Genomic DNA, 26,650 nt, shown 5'->3' on the forward strand with positions numbered 1-26,650 from the left:
TGAACTCTTTGGAGTGAATGCCAGGCGTCACGTTTGGAGGAAACCTGGCACCATCCCTACAGTGAAGCATGGTGGTGGCAGCGTCATGCTGTGGGGATATTTTTCAGCGGCAGGAACTGGGAGACTAGTCAGGATAAAGGGAAAGATGACTGCAGCAATGTACAGAGACATCCTGGATGAAAACCTGCTCCAGAGCGCTCTTGACCTCAGACTGGGGTGACGGTTCATCTTTCAGAAGGACAACGACAATCAGCACACAGCCAAGATATCAAAGGAGTGGCTTCAGGACAACTCTGTGAATGTCCTGGAGTGGCCCAGCCAGAGCCCAGACTTGAATCCGATTGAACATCTCTGGAGAGATCTTAAAATGGCTGTGCACCGACGCTTCCCATCCAACCTGATGGAGCTTGAGAGGTGCTGCAAAGAGGAATGGGCGAAACTGGCCAAGGATAGGTGTGCCAAGCTTGTGGCATCATATTCAAAAAGACTTGAGGCTGGAATTGCTGCCAAAGGTGCATCGACAAAGTATTGAGCAAAGGCTGTGAATACTTATGTACATGGGATTTCTCAGTTTTTTTATTTTTAATAAATTTGCAAAAACCTCAAGTAAACTTTTTTCACGTTGTCACTATGGGGTGTTGTGTGTAGAATTCTGAGGAAAAAAATGATTTGAATCCATTTTGGAATAAAGCTGTAACATAACAAAATGTGGAAAAAGTGATGCGCTGTGAATACTTTCCGGATGCACTGTAATAACTCACTCTCAAAAAGGCATTATGAAAGGCAGAAACTAAAAGTACTTAGATTCAAAGAGCTTGCTAACACACAATGGAGCACAAGGACAAATGATGTTAAAACTAACATAAAACATCTTCAAATCCTCTTAATTCAATGTATGTTTGTGGAAGCTGGAGGGATACCCTGGCAACACCGAACCCAAGAAAAAAGCAATAAGCAACATATACTTTGTATTCTTTTCTATTTCAGAATGTAGGTTTCATCAAGGCTATATGCTCTACAATAAATCTCATTAATGTTTGTCATCAATTTTACCAACTTTACTATGTAACATTATTTCAATATTCAGTAAGGAAAAAGTAATCTATTTGTTTGCCTTTACAGTTGTTTACATATGGAAAATATCACGTTTAAATTTTAAATATCAATATAAATGGATTTATTTTATACTTGTCAACACAGGTCACAAGGACAATTCTAAAAATTAAAATGTTTTGATGATGGATGATGCAATGATAGATTGAAACACAAAAAAGACTTGTTTTTTAAAGGACAACCAAAGAAATTAAAGAGTTCAGCATAAATAAGATGTTACGATTCAAATGGCATGGTAGTTGGTGCAGCTGCATCAAAGCTATAGAGCTCTGGCCTAGGATTTTTGTGAAGTTTACATACAGTAGTCTACCTGTGCTTATGCTGTGATGAAGTGGATTACTGATTTGGTTTCTGCCTTGCACCTGAGTCTGCAACTGTAGACCTCATGTGACCCTATGCTGTAATCCGTTAAAGAATGAGTGAAGAGATGCACAATCAAATTCAAAATTAAATAAGAGGTGCACAGCTGATATCAAAAGCAAATAAAAGTAACTTAAAATAGTCAGTGTCACATGAAACCATTTTATCACAAATAAAAAATAAACAGTTTTAAAAACAACAAAGCAAAATTAAAATTACCTTCTACAAAGATATAATATTGGAGGTAATGGACAGCATACTGCTGCAATTTGTCTTACTGCTTTAGTAAATATGGTGAGGCTGTCTCTAAGTAAATATGATAGACGATTATAATTATGAAAAGTGTTGGGAAAAACCATAAACTCAGTGTTGGCTTCTGAGGCCACGTTAAGTATAATCTAATTTAAATATTGATATATTCCTGTTAGAAGTTCTGTATCGTATATGTTGTTTCTTTTCTCTTTACTTTTGAAATTCCAATATCATTACACTTTTCCCCCAATCAATGCATTTTGTTATTTGTATGTCAGTGTTTTATACAAAGCATTGTGTGTGCTATGTGCACCTTGTGTAGGTGGTTCTCACCATTTTTTAAGCATATCTGACATCTCTGGCATTTTGATTATGTAAGCTGTGAAACATCTGAAAATTAATTACAACCCATTAATTATTTCTTTGTTGGCTCCACCCATTTTAAACCCACCTGGTGTGACCAAGAAACCAGGTGAAGTTTCTGATTACAAACTTTTTTAACCTCTATCACTAGTTCAAATGTCAGACTATCCTTCATTCTGGAAGCAATTATAGCATTTCAAAGCTCTGATCTCATTATTTTCAGGCAAATCTAAAGTTGAAAGAGATATCTTTTCAAAACATATACTTGGGAAATGTCTTGTCGCATAACTCATATCCTATTAAAATCCATATGTCCACCTGGAATTACGCACCTGGAAGTTCCTCATAAATGTCATTGTCTTCTTCATCCTCAAATGGCCCGTCAACACTCTGAGACGTGAAAGAATTGTGTACTGGGTTTGGGGAGATTGCAGCATCAATATCATCATATGTCTCTTCTTCTTGATCTTCATTTCCCTGTGAAATCTGGCTTTCTTCCATATCTTCCTCCCCATCATCATATGGTATTTGGGTGGAGCTTATGTCTGTTCAACCAAAAACAAAGGCATCAGGTCTCCCTTTAAGGGCAAGGAGATGTTGTTTGGGGTTTTTGCAAATGGAAATCATTTTACTTGGACTTTGTTCTTTTTAAACATGAGCTCTAACCTAGACCAATACCCAAACAGATTATACTGCTTCTTTCTAATTCACTACTGTGTGAAAAATACAGCATATCTCATCTTATTTTTGCAAGCAAATATATTGAATATAGCAACCCTCTGAAATACACATACTGTGTTTGTATAATACAAATAGTTAGTAGTAGTTATTCCTTTTCCTTTCCTCTCCTGCCATATGTTTTTCATTTTTATGTACTTGGCATTTGAACTATTGTATGTGTTTTGAGAAGTGATCGATTTTGCATTTGGATATTCTGAGCCATATTATCAAATTAGGAGTACTATATAAAACAAATGTTAACTGTAGATTATTTGAGACTGGAAATAAAGAATGTACTTGTTTGGAATTTATTTTTACAGCAGATAAATAAAAGAATTACCAAAGGCATGCAAACTTAAAAAGTCACTACAAAAAGTGTCATTTTCATGTCTTAAAAAGGCAAAAACAATAACTGTCATACACTATAAATGATTGGAAAAGTAATGTAAAAGATAGAGAGACAATACAAGTCTAAATAATGGAAAATGGCTTTGATGTTGCAGACCAGCATGTGTTCTGAAAAGGTCAGCTTTGTCAGACATATTTCTTTAATTTCTTTGGAAAAGACAGCAAAACAGTAACGGTAAAGAAGATAAAGGATACAGTTTAACTTAATTTTCAAAAGTTGCTTGACATAGTTCTGCACAAGGGACTTTCATTTAAGCTTGTAGAAACTTGTGGTATCATTCAAATGGAGCCTTCACCTTTACACATTAATTGTTAGGTTGCGATTGTAGCAAATGCTCTTGGGCATGATCATTTCCAATATTCCTACATAGAAGTTCCAAACATCTGTTATGATCCTATCCATGAAGACTCCTCTTTCAAATTTGGGATGTTACAGGAATTTTCTATCCTCTAAAGGTCTGGTAAGGCATTCTTTCTCTACTGAAGACAAGCAGCAGCTAGAACCAGCTAGAGATAGTAGTTTGCACCAATTTCAAAAATCACTGGTTAACCTCTGCTGGGGATTCATTATACTTACTGTACAATATATAGACTGAAACATAAAGTCATTATGATCTTTTCCAACCTATTGTGCCCTGCCTATGCCCTGTTACTCTCTTTTCAATTATTATATGTTGCACACCAGGTCAACCAAGATTTAATAAAAATGCCTACATATAAGTTCTGCTATGCTTGATTTTAACATCTCAATCTAAACATTCACTTACAGTAATTTTATTAATACCCCCCCCCCCACCTTCCACTTAAATAAGATCACCATTCCTCTTGTTATAAAAATTAACTAAAGAGGTTGTTATCAGGAAGGTTATATGGCCTTAATAATCTCTGCTCCAATAACTCCGTGATGATGAAATACAATTACGAGAATTATAAGTGGGCCTACTTCACACAGAAAGTTGGGGACCTTCATAAAATCATACACAGGTGAAACCTTTACTTATGATGGTCATAGACCTAATGGGGAGTTAAAGAAGAGATAGTGAGTGAAATGTATGAAACGGAGAATATGAGGACTGTGACTTGGAATATAGGAGTATGACGGAAAAAATCAGGCAAAGAGCAGGACATGGTGAATAGAAGGAGACAAGGTGTATATTCTGCAGAGAAGATGAGGTGGAAAAGTAAAGGTGTCAGAATGTTTAGTGAGAATAGTGGAATGTCCACATTTAATATTGTAAACTAAATATTTCTGGAAAAATCAGTGAACATCATATACAGGCAATAAAATTGATGAGGGAATTATTTGAACTGAAAAATACTTTCCTTAAGCAATTTTCCTTTAGCTAAGCTCTCCTTCTCAGGGGTGGGGTTTGATTTGTCTTCAATTTTGTTTGGTTATAAATTGATCTATTTGTATGGAATGATTACAATGAAAATTAATAAAATAAAAATATAAAAAAAAAAAAATGAAAAATACATTCCTTTCTCATTCACTGACAAGAGTCTTATCAAAGATAAAAAAAAAATTCTCACCACTCTCACTTACAATGCCAGTATGAATGCTAATATTCTCGATGAGATAAGAGACAGAGGACTCCTTTGGCATGGATATGATGGTGGTGGATTTAAAGCACTTAGGGACAACTGATTGCCTCAAAGAGTTCAACAAGAAGATGGGGACACAGTTGGAAACTTGTTTGGGTAAATACAGCACATATGTTAGTAAGTTTTTCTTCACAGTGAATCATTCACACATGAAATAATGATAAAAATCTTAAATTTCAACTCTTAACATTTTAATCAGTAACAATAACCAGATTTTTTAATGCCAATAGGAATATGGGAATTTGTCTTTACCAGGGAGAGGTGGATTGTGCCATTAGCATTTGCCTTATCCTTTGGCATCACTAAATAACAGAGCTTTTATAAAGCAATATATTCTTAAGTATAATGTCTAAATATAATGTGTTTACATTATATTAACATTGAGAACGAGACTGTAAGTTTAAAAAGTACACTAAACTTTGTGTTGACAGTGATTGCTAAATCAAATCTTAGTTAAACTACAAAAGACCACAAATACTTTAAACACTAACCTTTCAGAACAAAGTTTATTTGATCAACCCATTCCTTTGCCTCTTTGGCAGTGTTTGCAGTAAACTATAAGAGAAAACAATACATATTTATAACTAATTCATTTAACCAATGACATTTTATATTTTTAAATGATACAAACTGTTACAACTGTTGGGTTGAAATGTACATTTTGCTATATTTCTATAATACAATATAATACAATACTTTATACATTTTAGAAAATTTAGAAGGGATGATCAAAATATTGTAAGCCTGACCTACAAACACTTTAAGCTGAGAAACCCCTGTACTGCTGAAAAACAGCAACAGCAGGATGAGAGGAACAGGAGAAAAGATCTTGTCAATAAAAGACGCAAACATCTAAAATGAAAAGTAGACAGAAATGACACAAAGCATGATATGCTAAACAGAAACTAAAAAAGAAGTGCCTATAATCTTGAAAACAGAAGAATAAAGAAACACGAAAGTACACAAGCTTTTGCTTTTCACAGGTTATCCACAGTCTCGGATGGAGACAGGATATAAGTGGTGACTGTCATGTTTTAGCCAGGGTTCCTCCCCTTGCTGGGCTGCAGATTCATGTTTTATGTCTATTTTGTTAATTTTTGATTCTTTAATGTATATTGTTTATGTGAATTACTCTTTTGTTTATGATTTTATTTATGTATGTAAACTGCCTGTGTTACGTCCCCCGTGATTTGCAGGTGGCCCTCAAAAGGCAGAGCCACCTGCCAATTATGGCCAGGAACTGACCTTCATCCTATAAATCCTGAGGGTCTCACAGAGTTCCTGGTGGTTCACTTTAAATGCACTGAGGAGTGGTGAGTTCCTGTGGTTTTGTGAGTTTGCTGTTTTTTGATTTTTGACTTTTGCTCTGTCTTGTGACTATTATTTGAATATAAGTATTGGGACTTTGTTTGATTTGGATTGCCTCTGTTACAGGCAATTCCATTTTGCCTTCTGCTGTCTCCAAAGCTAGCTTTTTGTTACAGAGCATTTTTTGAAATACATCTTTTTTATTTTTTAAAGACTCTACATTTACTCTATTACTAGCCATGGTTTGAAAGTGATGTCAGTAAAGTGTTTTTGGGACTGCATGCTTTGGGACTCTTAATTCATTACAGTGACCTCTTATCCTATAGTGAAAGTGACATCAGGTGCCACGAATACCAACTTGTTTCCCAGACAATGGCTGAACAACCTTACAAAATGGTGGCATCCGTAACAAACCAAAATAGTGTCTGAATCAGTTCAAAAGAAATGCAACAAATCTTAAATACTGCAAATGATAACTAACAATTTTCAACATTGCACATTTTTCAAATATATATATTCAAATATATGTAAGAGAAAGTGTATAAAAAATTAAATCATGAAGCATCACACACCAGCAATACAAACAAGTTTTATTTTTCAACATAATCTCTGTTATCATCAATGCACTCCCATGACATTCCTGACAGTCTTCAATGCCACTCAATAAAACCTTTTGTTTTGCTTCTGCAACCACTCTTCTGTAGCTGACTTGATATCTTCATCATTGGCATAATACATCACATAGTGGCAGTCTTTCAGAGAGGGACATAGGAAGTAGTCGCTAAGGGCCAAGTATACAAAATAGGACGGTAGTATCATCTCTTACAAATCACGGTTTCACAGAGCAGCCTTTGCAACCTATGCAGTGTGAATGAGGAGACTGTCATGAAGCAAAAAAAAGGTTGGTTGACAGATTTCCTCATTACATTTCTCTCATTGACTTCAAAAAACCCCAAAGCAAATTTGACTTTTAGTGTCCCTTTTGAGGCATGTAATGAATATGATTGACAAATCATACTACTTCTGGCATGGGCTTTTACTTTCTTAGCATATGGTTAGTCACAATGTTTTCATTGTTTTGACTGCTGTTTGAACTCTGTGTCATAATGGTGTATCCTAACCCTAAGTTTCATTCCCAGTTAGAAATGCTTCTTAAATTTGGCTTGAGATTCTCCTCAGGACATTGAGTTTCATGATGTTTCATTTCAGTACTCAACATTCTTTGTTACCCAATCAGTGCCAACCTTTCTTATGTTTAACTGTTCATGTAGTAAGGATTCTCCTGATCCTTAACTAATTCATATAGTGTATGCTATTTCACACATCACTCTTTGATTCCCCATTTTGGTTTGCTCCACAGTAGCAATGTTTCTTCTGTTGTTGATGTTGGCAAATTTAATAGACCTCCTGCCAAAATGGAATTTCACATCCAATTTTTTGACTGTGGCATAAGAAATGAATTTTAAAAACATGTTAAGTAGGCAATAATAAACCTCTCAAGTCTATTGTTCTCTTACATTAGAAATTCAGTTATAATAAAATGCCTAATTTTGTTATTTTTTTGTGGCCTCCATATTTATTTTCTTCTGAAACAAGAAACATACACTATAAACCAACAAATGCCTGAAGTTTGCAGTTTCCATATTTATTACACACAATCGAATCTTTGGCCTCTTACAAAACTGCTGCTGTAGAATACTCCTTTCAGGTTCAGGATCAAAATGTTTGATCACTCCTTGCAAAATGTTCTTTCAAAAAATGTCAGTCAATATGAGATATTTTCTGCAAATTACTATTTTTTTCTTTTTTTACCTATTTTTTCCAACTTTTTTGAATTTTAACTAACTTCTAGGGTGCATATAGACATTCTATCATTTATTTCTTTTGGTCAGTGCTCCAGTATTCTCTGCAGTATTTGTAATATATCAGCAGTACTAGGGTGTTGTACCGTGTTAGCCATTATGAATGTAGAGAAAAGCCAAGCAAAATGACACCTTTTATTGGCTAACTAAAAAGATTACAATATGCAAGCTTTCGAGGCAACTCAGGCCCCTTCTTCAGGCAAGATGTATATCAAATATATCAGCAGAAAGGACATTAAGTCTTGCTAATCAATGAACTAAACAAAAAGCTTTCTTCATTTACATAGTCACATCAACGTAAAGTGAATAAAACACTTAGGGATACATTGTCCAGTGATAATAAAACTTGCAGCTTATAGTTTCAGAGCATTTATGGTGTTTGCCTTTGTGGACTACATCATACATGATTACACTTTAGCAACTTTTCAAGCTCTTGTGGTATAAACGGTAATCTAAAGAAATCAAAACATGAAATCCATTATCATGATAATTTCCTTAGATTGTGAAATGTCTAATCTAAACTACCCTAATTTGCAAAAAGTAAAACTTCTAACTTTTAATTAAATCAGACATCATTACTATCCAGGTACTTCTGCTCACCTGATAAGTTCGCTGTCCCGGTGCTTTAAGCTCAAAACAAGCATTCTTTTTAGCATCTTTCCGCAGGGTCCCCACCAGTTCTACTTGATATCCATTTATATAAAATGCACCTTTTTGCTGTTTGTCTGAAAGTAGCAGAAATGTAATTGTTTTTGTTATAAATATTTTCTGAATTTGACACAATATTTGTTAAGAAAAGTCCATAAGGCTCAACATAGCTAGCTCATCGGTTCCTATTCACCTTTCGCTTCAAAAATACTACTGAGATGAGATCTGAAGGTCTTGCAAATAAAGACAAAAACAATTATGGATCTCAATTATACATTTCTGATAGATGGATTAATGAAAGCAAATGTTTTGACAAGTTAAAAAATGCATGAAAGTCCACATACACATTCATTTCCTGAATCTTCTTTGTTGCAATACAAGGTCACAGTGAACTACAGTGTCTCCAGGCAGCAAAACGCACAGGACAATAATTATACCTTACCCATGATGTCAGTCATCATGGCAATTTAGAGTTAAATTGTTTTATCATTTAACTAGGTTAGAGCAAGGATAGAAAACACAGGATTCACAGAGATAGTAAACTGCCTTGAAATCATAATCCAGCAAGTAAGCAATTTCAAGAAAAACACAATTAACTAGGTTATTTATTTGTGTAAACACAATCTTATTAGCAGCACATGACATGATATTGTTTCCAGCACTAGAGAAACTTTTAAGGCACAAAGCTTACCTTTATCACTGCCATAGTAATAGAAAATATTATTGTTTAACACACACCATCGTTTCTGCCATTCAGAGCCAAAGAAGCTATGATCTGTCAAGCAGAGATTATAATTAATTTTTGTGACCAAATTTTAATTAATGTTTAGCAAGAAAAAAATACAGGATTCACATAAATGAATATTTGATTAAAAAAAGTCCAAAACCAAGGGAAAGGAAAAAAAAAAAAAAAATAAGAACACGGTTCCATCCACCCACCTGTATCACCCCAAAACGCAACCACCCTAAACACATCAATAATCACCCATTCTTATCATCAGCCCTTATGAAAGCGATGAGTAGTAGAAAATATACACCAATGGACACATTGAGTAGTGCGACCCAAACAGCAAACATCATGGATGAGAAGATTGAAAAGGAGAGTGTTGGGAATGCTCACAGGACACTTGTCCCTTGATTAACTGCACCCTAAGCTGACATTTGGCAATGTTAGGGCTGGAAGATCCATTTATCCTTGGTGCTGATGATTCGAGAAACGTAAGATTGAGTAGAGATGATTTTCTGAGGTTGAAAGAGGGACAATCTGCCAATTTCCATGGAGAGACTATAATGGACTTTGTGGCAATCATGACCAGGGAGAACAACATTCACTTGGGTGGGGAGGTAGAGAGAGAAGAGGACTCCAATATAAGGTAGATTTGTGGAAGAAAAATAAACTTGATAGAAATGGCAACTGAAAGAAAACTGGAAACAAAAGAACAAAACATAAAACTAGTAGACATTTCCAACATGTATTTAAAAACTTGGAAAGGACTGCCTGATAGAAACTGCAGTTTAAATCTGAAGTTAAATCCATGTAAAAGTGCTTGAGGGGTAAAATTTTAAAAAATGAACAAACCTGAATGCAATGTTTTGAAGACTATGTTATCTGGAGGAGACAGAATATTCTTTAAAATTGATCCCCAGGAAAAGAGGAGTTGCAGGGAGGAGGTCATAATACCAGAGATATTAAAAAGAATAATCATCTATAAGATACTTTGCACCAATATTTATATATTACTGGTATAAGCTTTGAGTGAGGGAAAATGAATTGGCAAAGTTATTGAGACTGAGTGAAAGAGGAGGGAGTGGAGAGGAGAAGAAACATTACCAACCTTAAGAGTAGATCTAAGATGAAGATACTGTAGAGTAAAGTGGAGGCAGAAATTGTGCATACCTTAGAGACTGAAATGTATGGCACTCTTAGTCACCAAAAATATCCTTGAGAGTTGAGATGCCTCAAGTCAGCCAAGAAGACAAGGAAACTGGATTGCCATAATGCATAAGGCCGGATTAATCAAAAGGAGGGTTTGAGATAGTCATCACAGACAGAAACCCAATGGTTTTTGAACTATGCAAAAAATATTCAGGGCATATACCGTAAAAAAAAAAAAGAAAAAGAAAAAAAGTGGCACAAGTTGGAGGCACAAGATTTTAGCGTCATTGCAGAGAAAGGCAGCGATGGAAGAGGTTGAAGGGCCACAATATTAGATTCAATAGTAAACCATGAGGGTGAATTCATAGTGGGGTTAAACTGGCTCCAGACTGATTCCAAGACATAAGAACCATCTGCCATGTGTCAGGGTCAAACACTTAATTAGAGGTCATTTAGTGTTCCAAAGAAACCTTGACATTATGGATCTTACATTAGTTCACTATTTAGTGTAGGGTAAAGGAAGTATGGCACTTATATATTAAGGCAAGAAATTATACAACTGTTCTTACATACAGTACAATGGTTGAACATATTTCTAGTAATTCAAAATCACTGTATTTCAGGTCTTTTAAAAAAAAAAGTAGTTTAAGTCACTGAAGAGAGATTTTTAGATTCTGATGATTTTCTACATTTCTAATAAAAGATTTGAATTAATGCAAAATCCTTACACTGATACTTTGTTACTTGCTTCAGCAATGCTGAAATTTTGGGTTGTGTGCCTTTCTTGCTTTCTTTTGTGACCAACGTTTTACTTAAGATTAGCAAGAAAGGATGCAGCACTTGCAGAAATGAATACTCAGTAATAAAGTCCAAACTAAGAATCCTTGGTTGTGTTTTGAAGTACATGCAACCAAAGTCAATGTTTAGACCTCTTCCATACAACATGATGTGAACATCAATGGCATTTGAGAGAGGATAGCCAGAAAATAACTAACCTCTAAAAAAAGAATATTGCTGCTCACACTAACTGCAAAAGACCATCTGGATTATCTTGTAGATTTTGGGAAATAATACTCCCTAGACAAATGAGTTCAATCTTGATTTGGTTTTTTTAAACTGTGTTTGGAGAACTTCTAATACGGAATACTAGCAAAACAGCCTTGTCTCCACTGTCAAGGATTGTGGAGGGTTAGTCATGGTTTAGGACTGCCACAAATCTGGATAACTTGGTTTCATTGTGGAAAGCATGAATTGAGAGCCATACCAAAACATTCCACAAAACATCAAACACTTAATGTATAAGATGAGACGGAGGTGAAAACATATTCCATATTCCTCAAGCACAACATTAATCTTACAATATTCCATCAAATCTGTCAAAAATATTAAGATAGTTAAGTGAATGAATTAATTAAACAAGGAGCAGAATTAGGTAAGAGTTTCCATCATTGGTACTGGTCATTGGATAGGCTGTGAAAGTCTGCCTTACAGCCTTTAATAAAGCCTTGAATTTAAAGTTTCAGTGTATGGCACCTATTTGGAGGAGCTTCTTACAATATCTGTGTGTGAAACGTTTTGGCCCTAACATTCAATTACATGTAAAGAATTTCAACAGTACTATGGCATTCTCAAACTGACATTTGCTTAAAAAAGTGACACATTTTCAAAATCTGTCTTATACTTGATTTAAATGATGCCCTATCCTGCTGACATTACTGCTTACTGTACATCTGCTGTTGATATTATTGACCATATCGGCAATATATCAAACTCAGCTGGCTCAATTACTTTGACTTTCTGTCAGGTGTAGACTTATATCTGAAGTCTAGCATTAACTTACAAAACTTTCATGGGAAAGGCGCTATATAAATAAAATGTATTATTATACCAAGACTCCAGAATACCTGTTTATGCTGCTCTCCCCGTTTTAACATATGCAACCACAAAGATTTTTTTCTTGCTATTTTTCGTGATTTACTTTAGAGATGCTTAATTACTTTAAAGCCTTTTTCAGCTCTCTCACTGTGTCTGTGAAGCTTCTTCAAATGCAACATTTAAACTACTGGCAAACATCAGTGTTTCCTTTCTTGGATTCAAGTAGTCCTCATACTTCATTAACAACAACAACAACAACAACATTTATTTGTATAGCACGTTTTCATACAAATGATGTAGCTCAAAGTGCTTTATAAGATGGAAGAAAGAAAAAAGAAAAAAATATAAAAATTAGGCAATACTAATTAACAAATTAATTAAGTAATTAATTAGGTCTAGTGTGCTTTCTTTACTGTTCCACAGTTTCTCTTGATTCAAATAATTTCTCTATTTTCCTGTTAAATGATCTACTTCTGTACTATTGCACTTGGGAATAATTGCTTAAATTTTAGTAAATATAAATCCTTAATTTTTTTTCCATTACATTTGTATTATACTTTAGATATGATGTAATAATTTGTTTAGCAACTGCATATTTGCCTTCATATTTGTATTCATGTATGGAAGTCACTTTGCTTTGTACAGTATAGTGATTGTGCTCAGTATGAAATGCACTAAACACAACAAAGGGAAAATTAAGAGAAAATACACAATCAAATATAAACAAACTACTTTATCTCTGCATATAATACTACATAACATTCTCAACCCTGCATAATCCAGATCTGGGTTATCAGGGACAGAGCATTTCTCAGCAGACAACCAACCCAGTCAATCACAGGGCCCACTCTGCCATCATGCTGCCTACTCTGTATACATTAACCCTGAAATATTCTCTTCTTCTACTATGTAGAAATGCTCTAAATATTCCTGCCTTATGAAATGGTTGCATTCTTCTGATTAGTATAAGATGCATGTATGTCTGTCTCAGAGTCAGGAACCACTATGCCAGCTCAGCTCATAACAACCGTCAAAACAATGCTAAAAACTCATCCAATAAGGTGTAAAATAAAAAACAGGCAACTGGAACTTTGATAGAATCGGACACAAAGGTAATCATATTGTTACAGAGAGGAAATCAACTAGTACAGAACTCAATACTGTTAGAATGTTCATTGTTCTGAAATGTTAAAAGATAAGACTGAAATTTAGAATAGCTTTGGTTGTAAGATACTTTAAGGCAAATTTACACAAGACCTAATAGATGTGATACTGTTTATTAGATGTAAGGATTCAAAGCCTATTTCTTTAATTCCCTTATTATCATTTTTGGAATGTAAACTACAGTATACCATTATATTAAAAAAAACAAGTAGATTTTTTACAAATTATAATATGTTAGGCAACAGACATGTTATCTGCTGGTCTCTCAAGGGCAGCATTTTAGCTTTGTGTGGTCCTGCATTTTTAATACAAACAACATGATCTCTGAACACAACCATCAGTTCAGTAATATAATTAAATGCCATCTCAGACAAGTAATGGCCATAGAACTCACACTTGCTCTCTCACAAGGGGATCTGCTTTAAATCTACCTTTGTAAAAAATAGATTCAAATGTTAAAAGAGAATAAGTAATTTCTATGACCTGGTTGTCACTGCGAATAAACAATACCCTTAGTTTGTAAACAAACAAAAGGATAACTATGTGCTTTCAGAAAAGAGGTGGGAAACAGCCACAGAACCCAGAGGACAATATGGTTGGTGTTCAGCTTCAGGCGTTCATAATGAATGCTAATGAAACCCATTAAAAGCAGACTGTACCTTAAATACATCCTTCAACTGTAAATTGAGCAAGTTAAGTAGCTTACTTCATTATATTAGTATAGTCAGCAAAGGAAAATGGGTCCAGGAAGTGCAGCAGTAAATATTTTATCTGTTTGTTAAGAATTAGCCCTGGACAGTTATGAGTATTAAGTAAGGTCCATTGGGAGGTCATGTGGGTTGCATAACTGAGTGGGTAACCTATTATTGGTTAACAGAAATTACTTGACATGAAATAAATGCATTTTGATAATAAATGTGGACTGGATTGATTCTTTAATCATTGATTACTTTGCTAGTAATACAATTATTCTGACCTCGCAGTGAACGATGCAGATAAAAATGTGATTTTTACCCACAAATCAACTTCAGTTTATTTCAATTGCCCAATACACATGGAGCTCCCATAAACGTCTAGTAAAAAAACACATCACCTATCATGCAAGAGTGAAGAGACAAATAAAGTTGTTTACAGAGTACCCTCCAAATAATTAAAAGATTCCACAGGCTGTTTTACCGTAAAATGAAGGCTTTACATATAATAAATATTTTCATTTTATCATTCAGCTCCACAGTTGCCAATATTATTAACTGATATTATTGTGAACACTTGACATTATTAATACTAATGACATTTCATCCTAATAGAGAGAAATGCAATATAAATCAAGGCTAGGCTAAATAAATCAGAACAGTGAAAATAAGTGTTTATATAGTACAGTCTGTAGAGACTCAAAAGTTCAATGACTTCAACACTTATTGGCTCACATAGATTTTTCCCTCAGTGTCCACATTTTCTTATACTGTCCGTAGTGCAGGCCATTCTGTGTAAGCCTTGTGTAAAATCCTTCCAGTATAGAATATGTTATTTTCTTATCATGAGAAAAAAAAACTAGTATACAGTATATAGCATTTTCACATGAATTGTTTTTCTTCTAAACACCAATGTGATTCCTACCTCTTCGTTTTTTCTCCAGGTATCCTTGTTTTAAAATGTTTGCAAGTTCCTGTGCTCCCACAAGGTCAATTTCTTCAAAATCTGTTAGAATGTAAAAGTTACATAAGAAATACTTCAGTTATTCACCCTACAGATATCAATTAAACAATGATATGCTTACAACATGTGAATGAACTGGCTCAGAAAATACCACCTGTTAGCTTTACTCATAGAGTGGATTGCACTTGGTTAGACCTATTTTGTTTTATTGTGGAGCCCAGTACATGGTTAGTTAAAATTAATTTTTCATTTTTGGCTTTTTAAATGGTAGGAAGTTTTGGCCTATGAAGATTAGGCTTTTGATGTGCTGATTTTACAAATTTAAGAGTTAAAACAGCAGGCAATATAAACCAATCCGCCTAAACATATAACCATTGAACATAAACTTCTTTTTGCAAGTGAAATGAAACTCCTGGTTAGAAAGAACAACTGACCAGACTCATTGAAAAGAAAGAAAAAACATCTCAAAAAATAATAGCCAAATCCTGAAACCATTTAACATAAAGAGCATGCCTGGAAGTTATTGTACTTGCCTGTTTATGTGACATTTGCTTTAGCCTGAAATAATGAGATGAATGCTATGTTCACATGCTATGGGCATTTTTGTTATGGCTAACCTCCCTATACTGTTGCATTCACATTAATTTCCAGTTAGTGTTTCCTGTGAGAAACATAAGGTTACTTTTGATTGGTTAATTGGTTTACACAAAAAGCTTTTTTTTTCAAAAATAAAAAGCAAATTAAGCATGTATCACATTATTTAAAACACAATTTTACCGCAAAAATTCAATTGATAGCTGACCGGGTTGTTATTATTTTATAATGTTGAAAGAGACAAGAGGTCAACATTGTGTCACAACTAACATAATTGTTTTCTAAAGATTGTCCTACTGAGATATACCACATTTGCATGAAATGTCCCTTGGGGTAACTAGCATTTTCTGTGTGTCCCATTCGCAAGAACGTAAAGTAATCTATGAAATATCCATCCAACCATCACCCTAAAATGTGCAACTTAGTGATGTGGCTGGGAACTGAATCAACTGATGAAAATCCAATAGAACATGAGGAAAAAGTGTCAATTCAACAAAACCAATGACCAAGCTGGGAGCTGAAACCCGGCCTCAGGAGCAGTGAGGCAATAGAGCTTATTATTCAGCTACCTGCTGTCAAAATTAAAAACTGTAAATAATGTTACTTTCTTACACCCACTTACTACAATTCAGGGGCGTGGGGAGCTGCAGCCCATCAGATGCCAGGCAGGAAGAAATAAGGATCCAAACTGAAAACATTTTCCATTTCCGTTACTGACATCAAACTTTAGGACAATACAACTAACTGCACAGAAATGACCAAAATGTTGCTTGTCACCCTACTTCCTGCCTCTCTGGGCAAGAATATTGCCTTAACTAAACCCCCTCAAGCTGTAAAGCCCTGCTGTTTGAAAACATGAAAAATGCTCACGTGGAGTTTTATTTAGATAGTATTGGTTGTGGAAAGAGTGAGAAGAGAGAGGGAGATGGAGAAAGTAAAAAAAAGAAACAAGTAGCAGCACTTGCCATTCAGCTACCTGCTGTCAAAATTAAAAACTGTAAATAATGTTACTTTCTTACACCCACTTACTATAATTCAGGGGCTTGGGGAGCTGCAGCCCATCAGATGCCAGGCAGGAAGAAATAAGGATCCAAACTGAAAACATTTTTCATTTCCGTTACTGACATCAAACTTTAGGACAATACAACTAACTGCACAGAAATGACCAAAATATTGCTTGTCACCCTACTTCCTGCGTCTCTAGGCACGAATATTGCATTAACTAAACCCCCTCAAGTTGTAAAGCCCTGCTGTTTGAAAACATGAAAAATACTCGCGTGGAGTTTTATTTAGATGCTACAATTGCGTAACCCACCAGGGTGTCAAAGGCAGAACTAGCATGCCGGCATCAATATGCATACTAGAATTGAATTACCCGGGGGACAGAAATTGCAACATGCACTGCTTCAGTGGTTTAATTTCATTGCTCTCAGAACATTAGCAGCGTGGGGGCTGCATTTCCCATGGCTGTGGAAAGAGTGAGAGGAGAGAGGAAGATGAAGAAAGCAAAAAAGAGAAACAAGTAGCAGCTCTGTAGGCTCAATGTTACACAGTGATGATTCAGGAGGATGACTCTCCAAATTAAAAGATGCGTCAATATTCTCACAAAAGTGAACATACAGACATGGAAAAAACACTGTAGTTTGTTTATTTTCACAGCAAATGATACAAATACTGATAAACACAATGTTAATTTAGGTTTCCTGAATGAAACTGCAAAGGTGAAGAGAAGAAAGATTTTACTTTTGTATTTTTCTTTTTGAGTGTACAACAATCTTTTAGAACTAAAACAAAACAATTATTGTGCCTGTATACATATTTTTACCACTGAAATTATATACAAGTATATGCATAGAGAGGGGAGCTACTTCAACCATCACCAATGTGCAGTATCCACCTAGATGATGTCACAGCAGCCATTTTGCAGCAGTAAGCTCACCACACATTAGTTATTAGGTGGTGAAGGGGTAACAGAGATAGTTAGCCAGTTAGAGACAGGGCATGATTAGGAGTCCAGAATGACCAGGCCGTGATGGGAAATTAAGCCAGGACATTTTGAAATATCCTACTCTTCATGAAAGACGTTCAGAGATCTTTTATGACCACAGAGAGTTAGAATCTCATTTTTACATTACTGTTTCTCCATCACTGCACTTGGGTATTGGGATCCACACACAGACCACAGGATAAGTGCCCCTTGTTGGCCTCACCAACACCTCTTCAGGCAGCAATCCAAGCTTCTCCTAGATGGTTTTCCATCGAAGTACTGTCCAGGCCTGAACATGCTTAGCTTCAGGTGGATTACCTGTTCTGAAGTGTATGTGGTATGGCTGCTGATTCTGTGACTGAATATACTGTATACTGTATATCTTTGATGTTTTTATACTATAGCTGTATTAAACTATGCACATTTCCATTTACTGCACATCTATTATCTATACTTACTTTATTTTAACAAGGGCCAAAAGTATTGTTCAAGCCAATGTCTTAAATCATACTTAACTGCCGTGGTTCTACATTTAAACTAACTTTAGTAATGCTGATGTCTTAGGCAATATCTCATAAGCAGCAAGATATCTCATAATATCTCATAAGCAGCAAGAAAACCTTCAGATGAATATTAAAGGTTGCCTGTAAGTCAAATAGCTTTCGGTCACAATTAACTTACTTAAATTCTTATGTTTTTTATAAAACATAATCAGTACACTAAAGAACTTAGGGACATATAATAAGACAAACACAGATGTATTGAACTAGGAAGCCAACTTCAGGTTTCAAAAAAGCTTTTGTGTCATTTAGGAAATAACATTTTACAATGCATAAGGTTTACTCTATACCAGAAGGAGTGGATGGTAAGGGAGATTTAGAAATACTAAAATTACTCTCACCAAGCAATGATATTCATCATTAGATACATTTTGTGGTCAATATGGAAACTACAAAATTTCTTGACATGGAAGTTGTGCAGTTTAAGTTAATAAGAATTTTTTAAAAATATGTACAATACAATACATACATATTATTATTATAAAGATAACATGTAAGATGATATACAAAGTTAAGTTGAAAAAAAATGATTATTGCTTATATTTAATACAATTTCAAGAATATGCCAATTATTTTAAAATAAAATCATTTAGGATATTGAATACACAAAGTTTGACATAGTAAGGGCCCAGATTGTGTTGTTTTCCATGGTATCCTGGATATAAGGTCCACATGACACAAGTCCTGACATGGATGCCAGACTTCTGACATGTAATTAGTATAAACTAATGGATGAACAGTGAGAGGAAACATAATCAGATGTGGCAAGTTCCCCGTGCCAACAGAAGGCAGCAGCTGTATACGTTGGTCAGGCCCTTGCAGGTTTGCCTAACCCTTTAAAGGTAAATGGGCCTCTCACCATCAAATCTGTGCCTCCAGCTTACAGCAGTGCCCTAGTGTATAAGACCTAGAGTATTTTGATTTAAATGGATAATGAACAGTTTATTGCCCTTGTATATCTGATTCTTTATGAGTACTGTACTTTGATCACAAAGCTGTGGGCCACACAGTCTAAAAATATTAACCTAACTATCATATGTTTGAATATAAATTTTGCAGACGACGTTATTCTGCCTTGCTGAACTGGGGCTACAAATTCTCTTGAAACATTTTCTTGTAGAGGTTGAAAAAGTCAAAAATTCTATTTTTTTTCTAAGTAAAGTAGAAAGATTTATTTGTTAATAAAGACAGACATGACCTCAATACTATCTCAACTAAGATAAAGTATCATTTACAGCCGTAAAAATAAATAAATAAAAAGTACACATTCATTATACAGATTGAACAGTGTTGTAAAATCTAATGTAAGTCCGTGTAGGAACAGCACATATACTGTATGAGGTACAAATTCTGCAAGGGACACAGATTGGGTAGTGACAGTGTCATTAGACTTGCAGGATTACCTGAGTTAGCAAGAAAGATCTCTGGGGTGATGGCCCCCAGAGTTTTATATAGCATGCCTGGCACAGAAAAGAAGAAGTGAACCCAAAAGTACTCCTGGATACAGTGTGACATTCGTGTATATTGTATATGACAAAAGAGGAGTGCTACTCTTTCATATTTTGTATTTTTTAGTTACTACACTTCTTTGTATTTAACTTCACTTGTATGTGTTATTTTTGTTAAAATAAACCCTCATTTATTTTACTTGAGTCTCTTTGGCTGTTTCTGGGCATAAGGCCTGCCTTACAGTGCCCCCACAGGCCACAACATACAAATAATAATTAGTAACAAATGATGGAAAAAACTTTTCATGCAACTGACATAGACTTGTCTTCAACAAATAACTGATTATTTTATTATTATAATTGTTCTTCATTTATGATTTACCTGTATATATACTGTATATACACATTTTTACCTAAATCTCATTAGATTATAGACATAGTCTATATTTGGTTATTCAACAAGTGCCTATTTAAAACAAAGAAACAACCATTAACCTAGACCAAAACTGTATTTTTTTTTCCCCTATATAAAATGATTACATATTTCCTGTGTTACTGAATGTAAAAGAAAAAACATCTCTATAAAATGTGCAAATGCACAGAACTGTAATTCTGTTGGGTCATCTTCTATAAGTGAAATAACTTGCTTTCTTCCATGAACCTTTTAATATTTTAAAATAAATAAAGGGACATTAATGTACTTGTGAGGCCACATGTGGAGTACTGTGTGCATTTCTGATCACCATGGTACAAGAAAGACATGACAGCACTTTAAGTCATGCAGAGAATAGTAAACAGGTGCATTCCAGGACTTAAGGTCAAGTTATATTCTGACAGACTCAAAAAAACTAAACATGTTTCGTCTTAAGCAGAGGAGACTGCGTAGGAAGCTAATCCAAGTTTTTCCTCAAAAAAAAAACAAATTCTTAACAGCACTGATAAAAGTAGATTCAGCAAAGTTCTTCCATCTTAATGGTGAATCATGTACTTAAGGACACCAGTGGAAATTAAGGGGAAGTGCATTTAGGACTGAAGCCAATAAGCACTTTTTTACCCAAATAGTTGTGGAAGTCTGGAACAAACTACCGAGCCATTGAGTTGAAGAAGAAACATTGAGCAGCTTTAAGAAGAATCTAGATGAAATATTAGGACAGCTTAACTATCAGCTAAACAAACAAGCTTGATGGACTCAATGGTCTTCTCTCGTTTGTCAGATTTTTTATGTTCTTATGTCTAATGTGTTTCCTTATATTGCTATTGCAATGAGGAGATTTGTAATTTACTTTAAATTAAATGATTATGGGTGTGTGCATGAATGGATTTGTTTCTACAATTTGTAATCAGATTAAGCAGGTCTGAATATGAATGGAAGGGTGTAAAACAAAATGAGTAAAGAAAACATATTCAGAACACTAGACTGCTTTAAGTCTAAAAAGATTTTGTTACAAAAATTGAAAATTGTCTTTGACAGTAGTGATATATTCCTGCCTGAATGTTCAGAAGCTGAATTTGTAATTTTTTATTAAGTTTTGAGGAAAATAAAAGGATATTATTTTCTTTATAATTTTCAAGTCATTCAGAGATTTTAGTAACTCTTATGCTTTTGCAAACTGTGAAAAGATCTCTGAAATGAAATTGGAACTTAATTTACCAGTGGATTTTCCCAAAAAATGCTTAATAACTAAACCAATTATTAAGTAGTGGCTACTTGAAGGTACAAGTAAACAACCGAAGAAGGTATTAAAATACTAACAATATGATTTACTTTAATTGAAACATGTACATATGTGTAGCATACACTGTATGTTGGAATTGTTCCTACAAGACTAGTCATACTACAAGACTTTGTTTTAAACCACATTTCAGACTAATAAATATAAATAGTAGCTTAACCAAGTTTCAGACTAACAAATATAAACAGCTTTACTGAATCTCCATTTAGGATATGGCTACATGTTTATGAACAAGAGATGGCACAGTTGAGATTCGCAAAAGTCATTTTTGCAACTTCTACATGCAGTTTAAGTAGTCTGAAAATACTATCAAATCAGCCCAATCAACATCCATCATTAACACCATATTAATGCCATGTCCTTGGTAACAGTCAAACTTTAATTCTTCACTTAGTATTTTTTCCATTTTTCATGAATGTTTAAGAGGCATTTGAAGTTCCCAAATTAGAGGTAAACATCTGAATAGAACACATTAAACATTCCAACCACACACCAGATGTGTTTACTTCCACTTGTTTTTAAAGGGGGTCACATGATTAAAGGAATAAAGAGAATGGGGGTTCAAATTACAATTCTCTCTTCAGTGCTAAAGAAAACTCCAAAAGTAGCACTGCTTCATTTACACAAAAACACATTTTAGTCTGACTTTCTGTTGTTAAAAGAGTCTATACTTTAGATATTTTTTCAGTTTAGTTCTGTTCATTGAGTGCGAGCCTCCCTCCATTTAAACAATCATGAGTTTGTTCAATTCTGTGATGGTGACAAATTTGTTTATGAAAGAATTTAACAGAATCAGTGTTATAAAATGGGGAGTTCTTCTTAACACCAGTCAACTGTAGACCCTTATCTTAATAAGTTCAAACACACTATAAAGAACTACACATGTTCTAAAATATACCTTCTAGATTTAAACTGATTTTTGTGTTAGTTAACTGAAGCAAGCATTTTGATTTTTCCTTTACCAAATCTTTACCTTTTCTTTTCTTGGTGTCATGTTTGTTGTGCTTGACATCAATATTTTTTTAACAAGTTATCTCTTTCAGTTCTGGATTGTTTCAAAGTGGACGTTGGAGCTTAAAATCATTATATTGTCTCCAGGATGTGTGCACATTGACGTTTTGGTTTCCTCTGATACACTAACCAGGGTTAGCCTTACCGTGATACACATAACATTCTTATTTACTTATATTCCCAACATTCTGAGCCTTAAAAATGTGAATAAAAATATTATTCAGTTTATAGATAAATGTATTACATACAGATTAAATACTATTTTGTATTTTATTAAAATATGAAATTTGTAAATTCATATTGTGCTTAGAATATATTTATCAAAGGCATGGGTGCATTTACAAATAAATGTAACTACAATTTAGTTAATTTGAGGACATCAAAGCTACCACTGCTTTGCACTTCACTAATAAGTATTAGAACAACACAGAAATATAATTTTGCTGTAGGAACAACAATACTCATATTCTATTTATATTGCCCATAATACCCAAACTTTCTTGATTTGCATATGTTTTTCTGATAAGCAGTCTCTGCTACAAGCTGTTTGAAAAAGCATTGCAAAATTTTACACAAATTGCCAGAGCTGGTTCAGAGACAGCCCAACCCATCATACTGATAACCACACTAACCCCTGGCGCCTTAGGCTTTTATTGTACTTCCACCCCAGCAACAAATAAAAAGGCCTTTTAATTGAACTTAATAACATTTCCAAATGATAATAATGACTATAAGTTGCCATCTCTGTTAGTATTTGGACGTAAGCCTCTTCTATTGGCCTGGGAGCAAATTACTTTGCTTTTTGCTTCAGTATTATTGTTTGTGATGGTAGGAAAAAATGGGGGAATAATTAAAAATAAATGAATGATTCATTAGAGTGGGTGTCTTGCTGCATTCAGCATGGCCCTCGTTAGGCTGCGGCCCTCTCAACTGGCTTTACATGAAGCACAGCATTGCAAAGTGTATCACTTCATTAAGCACAGATGCTGAAAGCAAACATTATAATTAACTTGCACTTGAATTTCTCTTTTCTATTGTTTGAATGTGGACAACAGTTTTTTTTACAATTCTTCTCAAATGAAGCAAAATGGTCTTTGAAGTTTGCAGTCAGTCTTACTTTAATTTTGTTTCCTTCATCTCAGGCACGTTAAACTCAAAGTAAATACAAGGAAAAATCGCAATACCCTCCACAAACACTCTCCTGTTTACAGACTTTCATTTAGTCAACAATTCAGAGAAACCTTGCAAAAATATACTAAAATGTTGCAAAATGGTGTATCTACTCAGAATAGGAATTTTAGCACCTGACACATCTGGTCAATCCATTAGGTGAGACAAGCAACCGCCTAGGGCACAATCAACCAAGGGGCACCATTTTTGAAAGTTAAGGGATGCATGCTCCAGACATCGAGTTTATGTGACTCAAGCAGGGTGCACTCTGTACCTTTATGCCATTTTGTTAACTCAAAGGGTGTGCATTCTGGATACCGGAATAGTGAAAGCACGCTATAGATACTGAAATGCGCCATATGGGATTGAAAATAGTGGATCACAAAATATACACCTAAAGGTTCACTCTTTTTTCAAAAGGTGCACCCTTAGATGATCTAAAACATTGATAGCAATGGAACCTTTTAATTAGAATCTCAGATAAGGAAAGGAAATCAGTCATTAACAGCACATAGTATATTCTTCATATATTGGTGCAAAACATGGTGTATGGTGTTACTCAGATAAAAACAGTACATTGCACACACATATCTTGGCTAATATTAGCTAAAATATACACAAGACAAATCTGATTTTCTGAATGATGTCATCACATGTGTACCTCTCTAAGACATATGTTATAAGAATGCCTAACAACTGTATCATTTTGGAGGAAAATATGTTTGTTTATATATGATATAGTTTTAAATTAAAAATATCTACTAATTCTCTATTACCATTGTTTTGAAATAACCTCATGAGTATCAACATTATGCCATGAAAAATTGCTTGCTCATTGTCATATTTTACTTAGTTGGAGGAATCCTAACTCACCTTCAATAACTTAATGTGAAAATGATGTCTAATTTTCTGTGCAAGCAATGGTCCAAAGATTTGTAGAATCTTCCATGAATTTACTAATACTGTTGTAAAATAAACAACCATTTTTGATTATATATGAGGAACTGCTTTGTATAGTGTTTTCCAAATTGGGTAGGATAAAGGTGCAGAGCTGAACTGAATATGAAATATAAATGTTAGGAATGAAGTATTGATTGTGTATTTGATTGAACTATGTCTACACTTACTGTAATACAATTTACAAATCAATAAAATAAAAATATGCAGATTGACCTTTTCAGCTGTGCTGTTCAAACTATATAGTTAATGTGTGGTCTTTACAATAGGGAAACTATAGATATATAGGAAAACAGAAATATGGGAAACACAAGATGTTTTATGAAGAAGTGTGTCTTCAAACAGTGCTTGAACATTAGTAAACAGTGAGCAGTTCATATGGTAATGGGAAGCTTATTCTTCAGCCAGGGGTCAAGAAAAAAAGAAATGGCATTATCTGGAAAGAGGTGGCACAGATACCACTACATCTCAAGCAGTACAGATCCTTAATGGAGGGATGTAGATATGGAGAGACCGGAAAATGAAGGTGGAGAAGAGCAGTGCCACGCAGTGAACATTAAATTGAGACAAGAGTTTTTTGAATTAGCAGCTGGCAGCTGTCATGGATGGACTTGCATCCCTGCTGGGATGGACTCTATTCCCTTACCTGGCCAGGAGGACAGTATAAAGGATGGTCTGGAAGACAGGTGTGGCATTCCTTGTTCTAGTTAGGAGGCTAACATAAAGAGCCAGTGTGGCAGAATGTGCACTCGGATTGGTGTTCTGGCAGGGATAAATGGGAGTCCCTTTTCTGTATGTATCTGACCAGTATAGTGAATGAACAATATGATTGGAGGTACATTCTGACTGGGCTGGTTAGATTCCCTTTCCCAGTAAGTTGCCAGAAAAAAATGAGGGACAGCGGGAGACTACCACTGAGTACACTGGCAAGCCTGCCTACTGAAAACAACAGCCTATGCAAAGAGTAGCGTGCGTTGAGTGAAAGTATTGGATCTAGGGAATGCTAGGTGGAAAGAAGCAAAAGAACTGGCTTAATGAAGGAATAACTTTATTGAAGGAGAGTGAATGATCTTATGTTACTAACAGGTTCAAGGCAACACTATGAAGAACAATACTTAGATAAACATCTGTGAATTGAGAAGCAGAAGGCAAGTACGAGATTTTGGACTTATAAATGTTAAAGCTAAGTTTTATTTATCTATAATAAGATGGCATAAAGGAAGCTGTAAGATTTAGGCTGGTATCATTTGGTTGGAAAGTTACAGGACAGAAAGAGAAAAGAGAAGCTATAATGATGCGCAACAAGTCTAAGAACATCTGTGGAGCTTTGACCTATTTCTAGATGAAGAACAGAAGGCAAAGTCTTCAGATGAAATGAATTAAGTGGTAGTAGCAGAAGAAGGATTCAGGAAGGATTTACAGAGGGGGGAGAAAAAGTAAAGAGGGCTTCTATCTGAAATGTTAAAGATTGATTAAATTGCCAGCTTGCCAATAGGAGAGGTAATGAAAATAAAGAGATATTGAAAACAAAGAAATTACTTGAGCAGTTATTAACTGACGGACGGTTGAATTTTAATTGGTGGTTAACTGAGTGAACAGGTGAAGATGCAGAGAAATAAAAGGAAAATGTGGAGAATTGTGTAAAGAAGTCATGGACATTGAATTCTCTTTAAAATAATGAATGGATCAGAAAACAGGAAGATGGATGAGAAGTCCTTAGGAACCTCTGATATGGACCAGAATTTCTTACATGGACAAAGAAAGCATATTAATAAAGAAATTTCAATCTGCTAACACACTGAATATCAACACAAAAAGAATAAGTAAATACCCATTAGGGCAACAAGCAGACATACAGTATGTGTCACCCACATCCAGAGTGTGAGAAAATGTAAATGAGGAGGAGACAGTAACTGCTTTTGTTGAGTTACTGTAGATCAATAATCAGCTGTACAGTTTGTAGCTTGCCAGAATGAATAG

The 26,650-nt window shown here is 34.7% G+C and overlaps 1 protein-coding gene across 2 annotated transcripts in view; it reads right to left on the minus strand.

The window, feature by feature from the left end:
- Positions 1–26,650, minus strand: part of skap1 (src kinase associated phosphoprotein 1) — a 268,145-nt gene that overhangs the window by 71,675 nt on the left and 169,820 nt on the right. For both annotated transcript variants that reach the window (XM_028819166.2, XM_028819165.2), the window contains exons 5-9: positions 15,172–15,252; positions 9,331–9,414; positions 8,592–8,716; positions 5,313–5,376; positions 2,421–2,633 (exon numbers count right to left, since the gene is read on the minus strand). In XM_028819166.2, coding sequence (XP_028674999.1) covers positions 2,421–2,633; positions 5,313–5,376; positions 8,592–8,716; positions 9,331–9,414; positions 15,172–15,252 — 567 coding nt within the window. The remainder of the gene's footprint in view (positions 1–2,420; positions 2,634–5,312; positions 5,377–8,591; positions 8,717–9,330; positions 9,415–15,171; positions 15,253–26,650) is intronic.

This window comes from Erpetoichthys calabaricus, chromosome 14, assembly GCF_900747795.2.
Source record: "Erpetoichthys calabaricus chromosome 14, fErpCal1.3, whole genome shotgun sequence".
Lineage (NCBI taxonomy): Eukaryota > Metazoa > Chordata > Cladistia > Polypteriformes > Polypteridae > Erpetoichthys > Erpetoichthys calabaricus.